General features: G+C 39.0%; 1 protein-coding gene across 1 annotated transcript in view; it reads left to right on the top strand.

The window, feature by feature from the left end:
- The window catches only part of LOC104522129 (catenin alpha-1), a gene marked incomplete at its 3' end in the record, with an annotated part of 39,004 nt that overhangs the window by 4,232 nt on the left and 19,680 nt on the right, over positions 1-15,092 (top strand). Inside the window, exon 3 of the mRNA XM_010164339.1 lies at positions 11,110-11,202. Coding sequence (XP_010162641.1) covers positions 11,110-11,202 — 93 coding nt within the window. The remainder of the gene's footprint in view (positions 1-11,109; positions 11,203-15,092) is intronic.

Here is a 15,092-nt window from a genome sequence, read left to right as displayed (position 1 = left end):
TTTTTTTTTTTTTTTTTTTTTTTACACTAAACTGTTGCAGGTGTTGACAATAGGGGAGGAGTGTCAGTGCTGATTCTGCCCTGGGTTAGCATGGGGAGTTCTTACTTCTGCAGTGCAGAGGTGTTTACGGGCCCTCCAAGGAGCTGTAAAGAGATGCAAGCACTTGATTTGGGTAATTTTATTTTGAAACGTTCCCTTCTTGGCAGCAGAGTTCTGTCTGCTTTGTGGTTCCTAAAGTTCAGGCAGCCAAATTTGACCAAAAGGTGCAATAACCACAAAAATCTGATTTGCCTGCTGGGTCTGCATCTTCTAGAGAAACTATACCAAAGCTGTGTCCCAGAAGGCTTCCAGCTAATTTGTTTCTCATGTAGTAAAATACTAACCCCCTTATTCTGCCTTTTGAAAACTGAGAAATGGTACAATAGGAAAATGAGACTTGTCTCAGTTGAATAATACGTTTCAAAGATAGCTTTCAAAATTACCGTGTACTAACAGTCCATTAACTACCAAGCACTCTGCCTGAGTTTTGTTAAAGGATTTTAATTCAGAAATTGAGAGCCAGTTTAAATGCAGTTCACAAGAATAACAGAATAGACAGCATTTCAGGAACTAGTGCAAGAGAAAGTTAAATTCACTTGTGAACTATGAAAATCTTCCTAATTTACTGATTGTAAAGTACATACTTTGGTTCCAGTGGTTTTTACGATGCTGGATCAAGTAGCCTTGGCTCTCCAACCTGTAACTTTGCCCTTGAGTAAAGACAACTTGGCACTGGCATCCTTAGATGTAATGTTCCTCCCTAGAAACTAGGCTGTCCTGCAACTTGGCACTCATTTTTCAGTGATGTCACTTAGCACCATGCTGACTTTTTGTGTGATGTGTGTGCTTGTGCACAAGCTGCCTTTGTACCACACCCTGTAGTCGCTGCAGTGACACTTTTGGCTGTTCTCTGAAAAGTGAAAAAGCCATAAAGTTAACGAGAAATGTTTTACTACACTATTGAATGCTTTAGAAAAATAAAAATTAGGTTGTCTATTTGTTGCTGGTTTATACTGTGTAGCTTTAATGGAAAAGTTTTTCAGAAAATAGGTAGCTGAAAGGTAGATGAGGGCAGAGTCCAGGTAAAAGCTTGCAGTAGCTCTTTGGTTGCTGAAGAACATTTTGGAAAGGGAGAGTTTGTAATTTCTTAAAAACAGTGAATAATCTTATCTTATAGGAATGAGTCCAGTATCCCTGTGTCAAAAGTTTTTTTTCAAATTTTATTTTTGAAGCTTCTTCTCAGAGAAACTTCAGTAAGACCAGGGAGGCAGAAGCTCTCAATGATATTTCATAAGCATCAATTTGTTTCGAATTGCTTTAATTCATCTGAAAAGACTGCTCTGTGCCTTTTTTTAATGTACTGGGTTGTATCTTGCATATGGAGAGATTATTTTCTCATCTCCAGTGAAAACCCATGAACAGATGCAGACTGCAAATTTATTTGCTTGGAAAGAATCACATTTGGGCACTTGCAAGTCCATAAGCTATCAGTAACCTCTCACACTGACACTTTCCCCTTCTGTTGCCCTAACTGTCTAGCCTGATGTCCTGGAGTAATTCTTCAGACCTCAGTCTGTAATAGCACTTGCCAAAAACCCAAACCCTTGCACACTTGCAGTATTTTTATAGAAATTTATCCTGATTTGCCCATGCTTGCAGCCTGTATATTCTTCAGAGCCTAACAGCTGCAGGTTTTTTTACATGTGAAAAGCTTTTAAAAAAAATCTGAAGTGAGTAAAACACAGCTTGGGTTTAAAATAATGGCTAGCTTTTGGACTTCAGACACAGCAAAGGTTTTGAAAAGCTGAGGCTTGCCTATACTCTGTTCATGAGCTGTAACTTACCTGGTTATAGTTAGTTACCTTTGTGATAAAGGTATGAACTTAGTCTTTGTATACCTTACACATTTATTAAAGACTAAGCATGGAAGGGAAATATCCAGCAGATCTGGAAATAAATCTGGTCTCGCAAGGTTATCCTTTGTGTCTGTTAGCTACCTGATTTCCAATACAAAAAATGTTTATGAAACTAGCATCTTTGGAGGTGGGAGTGGGCTGGCTTTGCTCGTTCTTTAAATATTCTTTCTTTATGCTTGCCATCAGAAGTATGTATCAGTACTGAAAGACAGCAATGATGTATCTTGGGTGAAAAGTGCAGACAAGCCCAGCACTTGACACCCAAATTAAATATTGACTTGGAATGTTTTTCTGAATCTTTGGGCATATTAATCTCTCAAAACCTGGCATTTTCTAGGCTAGAGTCCTTATCAGTCATTACCGTGTTACCTGAGCACCTATTTTTCCTGTTCAGTGAGCTAATTTACAGGGGGGGGAAAATCTGTGAAGTCAAGGTTGTCTTTTACTTGCTTTTATTTTTAAGGTAATTGCGTATTACAAGGGAAATGCCCTTGCGCTATGGTCTGGAGAAGAGAGGAAGAGTTAGTCCAACTCGAGACTAATTTCCCATTTTAAGATGGAGAGCAAAATGTCTTTTCCAAAGAACAAGCACGTTTTCTGTAATTTGTCTATAGATAACCTTGGCAGCAATTTAAAACAAATGTCTTCAATAAATGACCAGTATAACTCTAAGGTGCCCTCTGAAGTCTGGCACTATTCAAGAACTGATGCACTTTCCTTGTAAGTTCATTTTATTAGTCAACTAATTCATAAATAAATTAAATTCTGCTTGTAGAACATGCTTTCCTTATATTCATAATCAGTAAAGTAGGAAAGCCTCAGCAGAAAAGAAGTTCTTCCATTTTCCAGCAAAACTGGGTATACAAATTTAATACATCATATATAAGTAAAAGCAAGTGACCTTTTAATAGGATAACTTCTGTCCTTGTAAGGTTTGTTTTTTTTGAGGCCAATCTTCTAATGCTACACCAAATTACATATGAAAGGGTCTGTAGAATGCTGGTAGAGATTAAAAATCATGTTGGAAGAGGAATAAGAGACTTCCAGAATAACCTTTCTATCCAGATTTCATTGTAAGTACACATGGGTGAAGCAAAGGAATTGGTGATCTGACAGTGAAACTAATGGGAGAGATGAGGTGATTGAAGACGAATTTGAGCCCTCACATATCTGGACAGTGATCAGGGTGTTCAGAGACATTCTTCTATTTGAAAATCATTCTGGTTAGCTCCTGCTACGGGAAGGAGAGGTCTTTCTGCCATACCTTTTCCATGGATGCAGTCATTATGTTGGATGATTGTTCAGAGTTTGGGGCTTGGTCTTCAAACGCTTGGGCCAAGGCAGATGTGAAGGATGTAGAAGTTGGAGGGGAATGAGGTCAGCATTTGCAAACTGTGTTGATGTCCTTTTACCCCACTAGAAACAGCCCTGTACTTATTCTTTTCTTTTTTCCTTTGGAAACAGATAGAGGCATTTGGGGAAGGAGAAATCTGTAAAAGAGGTCAGGAAGTATAAGCGCAGTTGAGTATAGGTGTGGTTGACATGATGTCTTCAGAGGTAGGTAAAAAGCAAGAGAGTCCTAGCCTGTTTTATTTTCCAGATATTTTAGTCTCAATTTCAGCAGCATTTTTAAGTAACTTTCTGAGTACAGCTTTTATGGGTGCAACATAAATGTTTTAATTCTTGATACATAACTAAAATCCTCAATGCATGTTTGGATTTTCATCATCTTAGTCATTAGCAATTTTGGATTATTAGTCATGTAGCATCATCAAGGAGTTGCCTGTAATCTGTGTAGAGCTTGTTCCTCTTACTATTTTCTTGCCTTCCTGAAGAGCATAATGTACTTATAATTACCATTAAGCTTGCCATGAACAGTTTTCTGAATCGCCAAAAACTGGTTCAAAAAGTTAATAATAGGCACTAAATTGTAAGCCTTTAAGATCATAGTGCTGCATGCTCTGAGTGATAAGCAAAATGAGATAGGAAAGAATTATGGTTTTCACTTTGATAAACACAGAGGCTTTTTTGGATAAAGATAATTATTCAGATACTATCCAAATATCACTACTAGAATTTAAAGAAAAACACTTGTGTTGCTAAGAAGCATCTAAGATGGGGATTCGCTTTGAAAATTTTAGCTTAAGATCAGATCTACATTACATAGCAGCAGTGTGATTTCTGTCATGGTAGCTCAGATCGACTTGTGTAACTAATGTGTTTTGTGCTTATAACAACATTTTATCGCTTTAGCTTGTTTGTCTGAGGAAGGAATAGTTCCTGTGCCAATAGTTACATCTGCTGCTACAGCTGCATCTCCGAGGGGCACAGTGCCCACGTAGCACACTGCTATTCCTTTACCAGCGCTGCTCTCTTAAGTCAGGCCTACAGAAAGGATAATCTACCATTTTGGGAATGAAGGTATTCCTGCACTGCTAGCACTTTACTGCTGCAGATATGTTTTATACTATAGATGTATTAGTTCCCTTCAAACACCTCTTCCCACTCTTTGAAAACCTTCCTGTTGGCAGAAGAGCAAAGTGCTCTCTCCCTTCTGCACTTGCTGCTCAGTAAATGGAGCCCAGTTCGGTTTGTCATGGTTCAGAAACTCTGGTTTTGCCCAACTATGTGAAAAATTTCCTTTTTTTAAATGAAACCTTGACAACACATGAGTTTGTACTCTGTTGGAGAAAGACATTTCCTTGGGATACGGAAGGAGCTCGCCAGTGTTGAACAGAGCTTTGTGGGACAGCCGTACCTAGAATGGCATCAGGTAGTTGGAGACAGCTTGTTTAGGTTGAGAGCCAAATGCAAAGCTCTGTGCTTTAACTGGATGTGTTTTAGACATACAGACACAACTTGAAAGGTGCAAGTTTTGAGATTTGATCCTAAAAGACATGTGGTTCCCCATGAAAATATTAAACAATTGCCTCAGGATTATAGGGAGCAGAAAGTACACAGTGTATTGTCTCTGAGCCTCATTCTCTTTCAATCAGTTGACAGACTGTTGAAATAAAAAACCCTGAAACTCAGGTTTCTTATTGTCCAAAACTTTTGAATCAAAAATGAAAACATTTTGCTTGCTGGTTTTGTTCCATCTAGCTCCATGTCTTTATAACCAGGCTTGAAATTAAAATTGCTCTCATCATCTGTGTGAGGTTGCAGAGCTCTGGAAATAGCAGCTATCTCCATTTTAGTCCATCATTCCCCTCCGTGCTTTACATCTGGAGGCTTTTTTGTGTGTGGCTTGTTTTATTTAAAGACTTTTACTATTTTAAGTTAATACATTGGGACGCTGTTGCCCACAACAAGTTCTTGCAAGGTACCTTCTATGGAGATGCAGCTTCTTGCAACTACTTAAGTCATATAAAATCACAGAGGAGTTGACAGCATGGCTCCTGGTAACTTGCTCCAGAGTCCCTGTGGACTTGAACCAAAGTTCTCCTGCCATCCCTAAACAGTGAAACTGTTTTGCATAATTCATAATTAACTATGCCTCTGCAAAACTAGCGAGTTTATAGGATTATAGCTATAATTCAGACTTCTCCCTCATGTAGTACCTATTAGGATGGACGTTAAAAAGCTTATGGTCATCTTGAATATTGTAGTGTATGAGTGAATGAATAAATGTATGGACTTACTGAATAATAAAAGCCTTTTTTAAAGAGGAATGGGAATTACATAATTGACACATCTCTTCTGAGAGTCCTCAGTTGCCACTTAGTTTTGCCAGAACAGTTGTTTCTGCAGATATATTTATTTAATGGGCTTTGACCATCGTGAAGTGAATCTGGACTGTTTTCTTAATATAGAGGAGGAAGAAATTAGATGTGCTGTATCTGAATTTTGTGAGAATATCAGATACGCTTTCCTTTAGCAGGTCCTCAAGAGGAAAATGTTGAATTGGCTGTCTGTCCATTTTTTTTTTTTTTTTTAATTTAAAATAGGGGATTTTAAGCTGCTTAAAAGTGATAATTTGCATTCCCTGAGAAATTATAAAATAAAAAAAAAAAAGAAAAAGAAGATGACATTTAGAAGTCTAACCAGAAATTAAAATGCCAGGAACACCTCTGAAAAGTTGTTTCCAGGCTGTTCAAATTCCCAACTTTACTGTGTATAAATGAGTATGTGTTTGTTGTTTTTGCACAGTGGTTTGTGAGCATTAGTATGAGAGGATACTGGTTAACGTTAAACTGAAAAGTTGAGGTTTTCAATAGGAAGACCATCTGAAAGCTCTTAGTTCTGCAATGCTATTTTTACAACTGCAGTTGCAAATGAGAGTAGTCAGATGCTTAGAATTCAATTAGTGTATGTTTGTCTCCTGCACAGCGATATATAATCCTTATTTATAACAATGCTGTGTGGCAGAGACAGCTCTGACAATTTTAAATTCTGCAATAATAATCACATTACAGAGCTGCCTTTGCATTGCATCACTGCTGGATGGTTGCATCCAACACCCATTTAGGGGGACTTTGTGTATTTAACTTTCCAAAGGAGCTGTCCTAAAAACATGTCCTGTTAACAAGGAAGAAAAACTTGATGTTGCTTCTCTGAAGACAATCCAGGTGCATGAAGCAAAGACTTGAATACAAACTTTCAGTGTCAGCCTTTGAAATCCTTGAGAAAGATGTAATGTGTTAGAGATTATAGTTCCTTTTTTCTCTTGCATTTTTTGTCTCTTATTGAAAAAGCAATTTGTCAATCCTTTAATAAACATTTCCATGTGAAGTAACCCCTCTGCCTAAGCTAGGATGTTAGTGCAAAGAGAAAGTTTAACAAGTGCAAAGCTCTAGCAGTATTTCTCAGTTATTTTCAACAGTGGAATTTAAGTAGCTTAGTGATGACCTCAAGCTAGTATCATTGAGGCTGATATAGTCTTTGAATTGCTGTAAGATGCAGCTCCTTAGTCATTATCTGAACAAATTTCAAGTTTGTTTTTTCTTAACCCCCCCTCCCCAAACCAACAAAAAAACAAAAACCAAACAAGCACAAAATTAACTGTATTTCAGGTGAAAAAGGTAAAAACTGCCTATTGTCAGAGAAGCTCAACAGCTGACAACACAAACATAGTGACAAATTATAACTAATGGAGGAAAAAACTGCTTTAGAAATGTCAAGATTTTTCCTGATTTAAAATTAGTAAATTCTGAAGAATCAAAATAACTAGAGTTTGAGATGGATTCACTCTGTGACAGATGGCACAGTATTTTTTTTTTTTTTATACTGGAGTTGTGCTTTCCTGTTAATACCATATTCTCGACTGACCCATTGCGCTGAGATGGCTCCTACCTCTAGAAGCAGCCAGTTAAGTAATGCCTCCTCCAAAGGCATCATCTTACCTTGCACTACTCTAATGTCATCATTAATAGCAATCAGATTTGAGTTTCAAAAACTGATCGGTGCATGAAACTCACTTCCCATCTCAGTTTGTCCAGCTTTGAGTTTTACTTGGCACCAGTTCATTAGTTCAGTTTATCGAAATGGCTACGTCTGTGCGCTTCTCGCGAACGCTCGATGCATTTGTCACTGGGATAAATTTGGGCTTGTTCATCTAAACGTCAGCAGCTGCTTTGGGTCCATCCTGCCTTTTGGGGTACACAAAGCCATCTCTGGGGCATGGTTGTACACTATGAACTATGAGAGCCTTGGTACTGCATCAATAAGATGCTTTTAAATTGCTCTGTTGATGTTGCAGGAGGTGTCTCTGAACCACGTCAGTCTGGCTTCTCTAGTCTGTCTTCATTCCCTCTGCATTTTTAACTTTTTTCAAGAGATTGCTCGTTATGGCTGATTACATTATTTGCGATTTTTTTGTCTCCTTTGATGCCTGTGCCAGTAGTGCTTATGTAAAGAGACTTGATGATACTGAATGGTAAGAATGAACAAATGCAGCAGGAATTCAATTGCTATTTTGCTCTCAAGCACAAGTGTTCTTTCTAAATCAAGTCTGACCACTTACTATGTCAGTCAGCTCTGTTGTTGGAGACACGGAGGGACTATTTCATTTACATTTGATTTAAGGGAAATTTTTATTTGCTTGAGGTGCTCTATTTTATTTGGAAGTTTTAGAAATGTATGATCTCCAAGTGCTCTCCATGCTTTAAAACAAATTTGGCTGTACTTGATCTTCATCTCAGCTGCAAAATCCTATGTAGTATATGTACCTGTCAAATAACTGGCCAGCAGTACCCTATCCTCTCTACAAATGGAGGGTTTGAAGTTATTTATCAAATATCACACAGGAGTTATTGATTATGGGTTCTTCCAGGTACTTTTAAAATTAAATTCCTTAATCATACAACCATCTGCCTCAGCTGGTATATGCAATTTTAGAATTCATGCTGTAGACCACCTGGTAATTAATGACAATTTCAAGTTCCTCATTTTAACGTCATTTACAACCTGATTAATTGGTCAACATAGCTCTTCTCAAATCTCAAATTTTAAGAGGTTTGGGAGTGTTTTCCGATAGTTTGCCAGAGTCTTCCCACAGGTGCAGTAATTGCTGGATTGCTGTTAATTTAAGACCACGTCCTGCAGTGCCCTATAGTCGTCTCCACTGTTGCCACATCCCTGCTTCACTCCAACGTTCCCCAAACAGTTTGCTGGGAGGTTTGTGTGCTAATCTGGCAGAGAAACTAATCCACCAAAGCTAATAGCTTTCTTATGGATGAGCATGCTGAAATGAAGTGTTGAGATTTGGAGACGCAGCAGTAGGATGGGATGTGGCAGCCAACAGTTGGATTGTCTTGAACTGCCAAAGACCCTCAGTCAGGGAAGCACACACGCTTCTTTCATAGGGGTTGGCAGTCGCAGTTGGGCAATTTCTAAAGAATCGCTATCAGTGAGGTATTCAGAAGGAAAATGACTGTTCAAAAATGACTGTGCAAAAAAGCAAAATTTCATCGTACCATGGCGGGGACACTCAATTATAAACTTCTTTGCCTCTCTGTATTCAGACAGAGCGGGGTTTCTGTGCGCTTGATTCATCACACTTGGCTTGAGAGAGAGCAAAACATCTCCAGATATCGGAGAGGCTGATTTTGTAGTGCTTCAATGTCGCTTTTATTCAGCCCCTACTCAATAGAGCTTTGTGTTCTTCTCACTCCTAGAGACTGTAACCACTGCTGCGGTGGCAGAAACGACCTGAAAATATGGACTATAAAAAATATTGGCAAACTGGTGTTTCTCAAAAATACATCCTGTGCTTAAAACAACAGCAAAATCTGTATTTGACTTTTAAATCATGGCATCTTATTGTCTTTTGATTTTTTTGAGCCTCTAAACAAAAGCATAATATACTACAGCTTGCTGTGAACTAGGGATTTAAGACATTGAAAATCTACAGGGGAAAAAAAAACTTTGTTCAAGATAAAATCCCTTTTTGATAAGGCCTTATCGAGAGTAGAGCTGTTTGGTGGTAGTGTTGTGCAGAGAGGAACTGAGCTGGAGACTGTAGCAAATGTGGTGACAGAAAGGAGGGGGAAAAGGAGGCTTTGCTAAGCTGCGTGCAAGCTGCATGACCTTGCCATGAACTGAAGACTTACTGCTACTCCACTCTCAACTTGTAGGTCTGGTCTATGAAGACTCCAGGAAAAGAAAGTTGAGGAGTAGGACACGAATATTGCTGAAAGCTGGCAGAGTTTTCCGTGTCTTACTGATGCTGTGTAGTTTTTCTCTCAATTTCAGTTTGTTTTTGTCCAAATATATGCAGTCACATCTGTTTGCTTGGTGGTTCAGTGTTGCAGACACCTCTCTTCTTGACAGCACATGAGTTTTTATCCTTTCTTACTTGACTTGGAACTGAAGGGAGAAGGAGGCTGTGTGCTTTGCAATGGGAACTTGGTTTCTGGTCCCAAAAATAATGGATTGATGAAAAATACTTCTCAAATATGTTGGCATGTGGTTTATGGTTTGTGGGACAGTAATGTATTCTGTGTGGGAACATCTGTCGCAAGGGAATGGCTTGGAGAGCGGGGAATGCACACAATACAGCTGCAGGTAAGACTTCAAAATTATTTGTATACACAAATAATAGCACAGGATAGTTTTAATTAAAGGGAGAATGGAATTTCCCCACTTTATAGAGAAACGTATATGCTGAGCATCTGCTGGCTTGCGATGATGCTTTTCCAGCACATTTACTGGGGTATTTGCAGGTTGCTCTGTCTCTGAAAGGACAGTACTCGGTGTTCATCTCGGTTCACTTTGTGCTATTTTCACAGCTTTCTGTGTTCAAATGGCTCAGAATAACATGCTTGTCATTCACCTGTCAACTAAGAAATGTAACTTACTTCAGACTTCCTTCCCCTGAGAGTAGCTCCGTTGAGAGGAATGTCTTCAATTACCAAAAAATTCTGTGCTGTCCCCTTCCTGTGTGCTTTTAAAGGCAGGTGTTTACAAAAGGTCCTCTGTGTCAAGATGACCTAGTTAAGGATGCTGCTGTGCAGTAGGTCAAGGTTTTGGAATAAAGTTTTTAGCATCGCGAGATGATGTTCAAATATTGGAGAATTGTGGCTGGATCTTCAAGATCACCTGTACCAGCAGATGCTTTTATTCAGTGACTCGTGGCGCAAATGGAGGGCTGGGGGAACATCTCTCTGATACTGCAGTCTTTGACTAGATAAGAAGTGCAGCACCAACAAAACAGCTTGAGCTTTGCAACACCACTGCACTGCTTGCGTGGCTGAATTGCTTGATGAGCCTCCAAGATTTTCAATGTTTCAAGAAGAAGGGAGCATTACAGACATCAAAATACTTACTCCTCAGATGCATGGGAGCTGGACTGGTTTTTAATTGTGTGGTTGCTGCTGTCTCACTCGAGTGGGAGTGGGCTTTTTAACTGTAACTTCAAGTGCTGCCAATGATGCTCTTGTATGTGTTACTGGAGAGAACTTAACCATATCAGTGGTAACAATGATTTGTCCATCCTGTTCGAATTACTATGGTTTTATGGTCTGATGTGTTACGATTTTATGGCTAGAGAAGGAGCAGATGTCATCTCGGAACTGATTAGAACTGAATGAATCTGGACACTTTGTATTTCATGATGGGTAACTGGTGAGTGTTGGGGTGGGCAAAAGTTTCCTACAGAGGGAAATAAAACCCAATTCTAACAGTTGTGTTTTGTTTTCTCCCACTTCTGCTACAGGTTGCCAACTTGGCCTGTTCCATCTCAAACAATGAAGAAGGTGTAAAATTGGTTCGCATGTCAGCCAGCCAGCTTGAAGCCCTGTGTCCTCAGGTAATGAAGACTATAGGAGCATACGACTTACCCTAATAAGTTGGGCAACTGGTCTTGTTTAGTACATGTTCTGGCCTCTTAGTGTCTGTCTATGGACTTGCTGCAGAACTTGTTTTTTTTCCTTAATATATTTAGAGAATTAAATGTAGTATAGGCATCAAGACTGAGAAGCTCTAAAATATATGACAAAGTAATTAGTGACACAAATGGTCTCTTTTATGTAATAGCTCTGATTTTGTTTAGCCAGGGTATTCTAGTAACCTGTGAGATGGTAAAACTAGTGATGCTTCAGTGCTTTACTGTGCACGTTCACAGACTCAGAATCATTTAGGTTGGAAAAGACCTTTAAGATCACGGAGTCCAACCGTAAACCTAACACTGCAAAGTCCACCACTAAACCATGTCCCTGAGCCAATGCATCAGCTGCATTGGCTATGCTGTTCTTTGTCTCCCACATCTGGGGCACACGGTGTGTGTAGCTTGTTAAGACCAAAGCTCAATTTGTACAGTTGGAATAAAGCGTGTGGAAGAAGCAGCTTTTAAAAATACATCTTACCTGGTATAAGGGCTTGCTTTTTCCTAAAGTAACCAACTAGGCTGGATGTAAATTTTTTTTTTTTGTTATCTCCAGGAATAGAGGTGTCTAGTGCATGTTGTTCCAAACAAATGCTGATGCTTTGAAAACAATCATCTTAAGAAAATTAGGTTTTCTTTGAATCTAAATGTTTTTGGTAGTTGTCCAAGTTTGTGGGGGTGTTTTTCCCCCCTCCCCACTGCTGAAATTGTGTGTATTGCAAACTCTTCTATATTTGCTTTTCCAGCAACTGCCTATTTTAATAAATCTACTCCTTTGTAAAATAAACACCATGATAGTCAACATGAAATAATTAACAAACTCTAGTCAATAGTCACCAAACTGTAGTCACGTCTACTGAAGTGCAGTTGTTAACCTTTAACTTCAGGGATTATGGATAACACACTTAACATGCAATAGAAGCTTTGATTTTCTGTAAATGGACAAGGGCTCTAACTGATGGATTTTGGCTTTACAAAGGTCACATATCTGAACTTCCAAGCCTGCTCCACTGCACAGTTTTGTCTTAATTTCAGGGTCATCACCAAGAGATTAGTAAATGACACTACAGATGTTCATAGCACTTAGAGTGCTTTTATATTATCTTACATGTTCTCTGTGTGATTATTTTATGCTCTAACAGTATTTAAACATGTGAATCCTGAGAGATAGTTGGGGCACTTCTCTTTTACAAATGGCATCTGTGTTTTCTCCTAACGATGCAGAAGTTTCTTATGCCCAGTGTAAGTGATGCAGCACGCTATCATCCTCCTCAATGTGTTCCTAAATGGCCCCCAAACTTTTGATTATTGTGTATAATCTGTAAATGCTTCTAGATATGAAGAACAGCATAGTGGGGTTTGATGTCCTTTTTTAGACAATTACCTGTTTATTTTGCAGTGTATCCTGATGAGATTCACAGCTGCTTCTTGGATCTTCTTAGGTGGCCGTGCTGAACAAACATGCAAATTAGGCCTAAAATACAGATTTAATACAAATTATAAGCTTTTTTTTTTACAGGAAGATGCTGGATTCTGAATGAGTCCAGTCAATCAGTAATTACAATAGTCTCTGAAACTCAAGTGAATATATCGATATCACACAGAAATATGATGTATGAAATTTAATTAAAGATATTGCTGTGGTTGAAAGGATGAAACTGAGATTTAATGCATTTGAGTAACTCCCCAGATAACCTGTTAAATAGCTTAGCTGAGTAGTAGCCATTCTGGGAGTAGGGAACTCCTGGTTAAAGAATGATTTCTGCAGAAATCAATCTGTAGAGTTAATTATAAAAGCTGTATCTCAAATAGAGCAGTTATTCGGTCCCTTGCCATAACTAGCCAATTTGAGCCAGCAGCCAGAGTAAGGAACATTTCAAACTGGTTAGTGTCACCAACAGGTTCAGATGTTCTCAGGTTTGAAATTTAAATCTTTGAGGAAAAAGAAGATATGGAAAATTTTTCATCTGGAAAAGTCTCTACGAAAGCAGTTAAATTTATTTATTGTGACTATGTTACTGGAAATCAGCTCTTCCTCAAGAGTAACATCATCCTTCCTGTTTGTGAGTCCCCAGCCAATTAACGTAGAAATTAATGCAAAGTTGAAGACTTAATGTGATATTTAGAGCTCCCTTTTGATGGTGCAGATGGAGCTGTTAGGAAGAGCTGTGCATGCTTTGTAGTAACCAGCTGGGTGGCTTGTGCTAGGCTGGGTTTACTGGGGAGAAATAAGGCAACATTAGGGGGTCACTGGTGTGTTTTTCTTCATGAAGCCTTGACTTACAAGCCTGCCTGATTTATTTTTTATTTTTATTTTTGAGGGTGTATATTGCTGAAAGTCTGTATATCAAAGTGAAACAACTTTGTCTAGCAGCTTGCAGGAGTTACCTGCAGTCCTGCAGCTTCGTGCCTTGCTTCGTGGGGGGGAAACAGGCCCATCTGTGGTGGGTTAAGATGAAGAAACAAAAGTCCTCCATTACTACAGTTAAATGGTTTTTTGGGGGTTTGGTGGGGTTTTTGTTTGTTTGTTTGTTTGTTTAAAAAAAGCTTAAGATGTCTTTCATAATGGAAATTGAAAAGTACTGCTGTGAAATGCTTGGAATAGTTGCCTGTGCCTTCATTTGCCTAGCAGAGTGCTGGGGGAAGTTTTCTTTACCTTCTTGCTAAACACAGACCTTGCCAACAGTAAATTAGTAAAAGATTTTGTTTATCTCCACTCAAAAACCTGGATCCTCACTCGTAACTCTGGCTTCAGAGTGCTATTTCCAAGAAGAACTTGCTTTGGGAGTCTGTGAAAGCTGTTTTGTAACAGCATTTTGAATTAAAGATGTCTGAGAAGAGAGCTTAACCATAGGAGTGTTTCTGATCATACAAGCTGTAGGTGTTTAGAAAGCAACAGTGAAAATTCCCCGGTACAGCTCTTGAAAGAAACTAGTATTGCTCCAACCTTTTGATGTGACAGTCAGCTGTCACTTGTAGCTGCTTTTACCAGCTATATGTTGACTTTCTCGTGCTTTAAAGCCTCCCTGAAGTTCATCTATAGACTTCTAACCAAATTGCAGTTAGACTGGGAGTTTTAGAAAATAATTATGGATTAGAATTTCCATCAAGTTGGGTGTTTGCTTCTGCCAGCAAAAGCTGGAGCCCATTGCCATTGAGACTGACCATGCTCTGGGAAGTGGGTGGCAGGAGCAGTGTAGACTTGCACCTCCCCGGTGTGGACACGCAAGACCTCTTCTCCCATCTGTACAGCCGGGCTCACTTTGAGCTGGTACTGGTTGCCGTTCTCCTCTGCTGTTCAAGTAGCTCATCCTCCTTAGAAACCAAACATCCTCCTTAAAACCACCACAGCAACCTTGGGAGTGCCCCTGGCAGCCTCTCTGCCTGTCCTTTCCATGCTCCCTGCATACCTACCTCAGCACAGGCAGCGTTTTTCGTGTAGCTCACTGTCCCCTGCACAGTCAAGGGAGTATTGCCCATTAAACAGACTCCAGATAATTCTTGGATTAAATTACATTTTTTAAAATAAAAATAAATTGGCTCTTCTCATATTAACATCTTGTTTTAATAATTGCTGTTCCACATCCTTACATTCCAATTTTGAAATGCTTGAAAAGCAATTTGCTGCTTATAGATTTCTGATGAGGCAGATGGTTACATATGCTGATCACACCTACTGACACAGATAGACAAATACTAAAGCATAAGGAATCCCATGTAGAGGTTCCAAATAGCATGAAAACTTTTGTTTAAAAGTTGTAATGTCTTAGAGAAACAAAAAACCCTCCAACTCACCCCTTCAAATCAGCCAAACC

This window comes from Antrostomus carolinensis, unplaced genomic scaffold (genome assembly GCF_000700745.2).
Source record: "Antrostomus carolinensis isolate BGI_N321 unplaced genomic scaffold, ASM70074v2 scaffold383, whole genome shotgun sequence".
Taxonomy (NCBI): Eukaryota; Metazoa; Chordata; class Aves; order Caprimulgiformes; family Caprimulgidae; genus Antrostomus; species Antrostomus carolinensis.
Note: the sequence above shows the minus strand (reverse complement) of the source record. Positions and strands in the feature narration are given on the sequence as shown.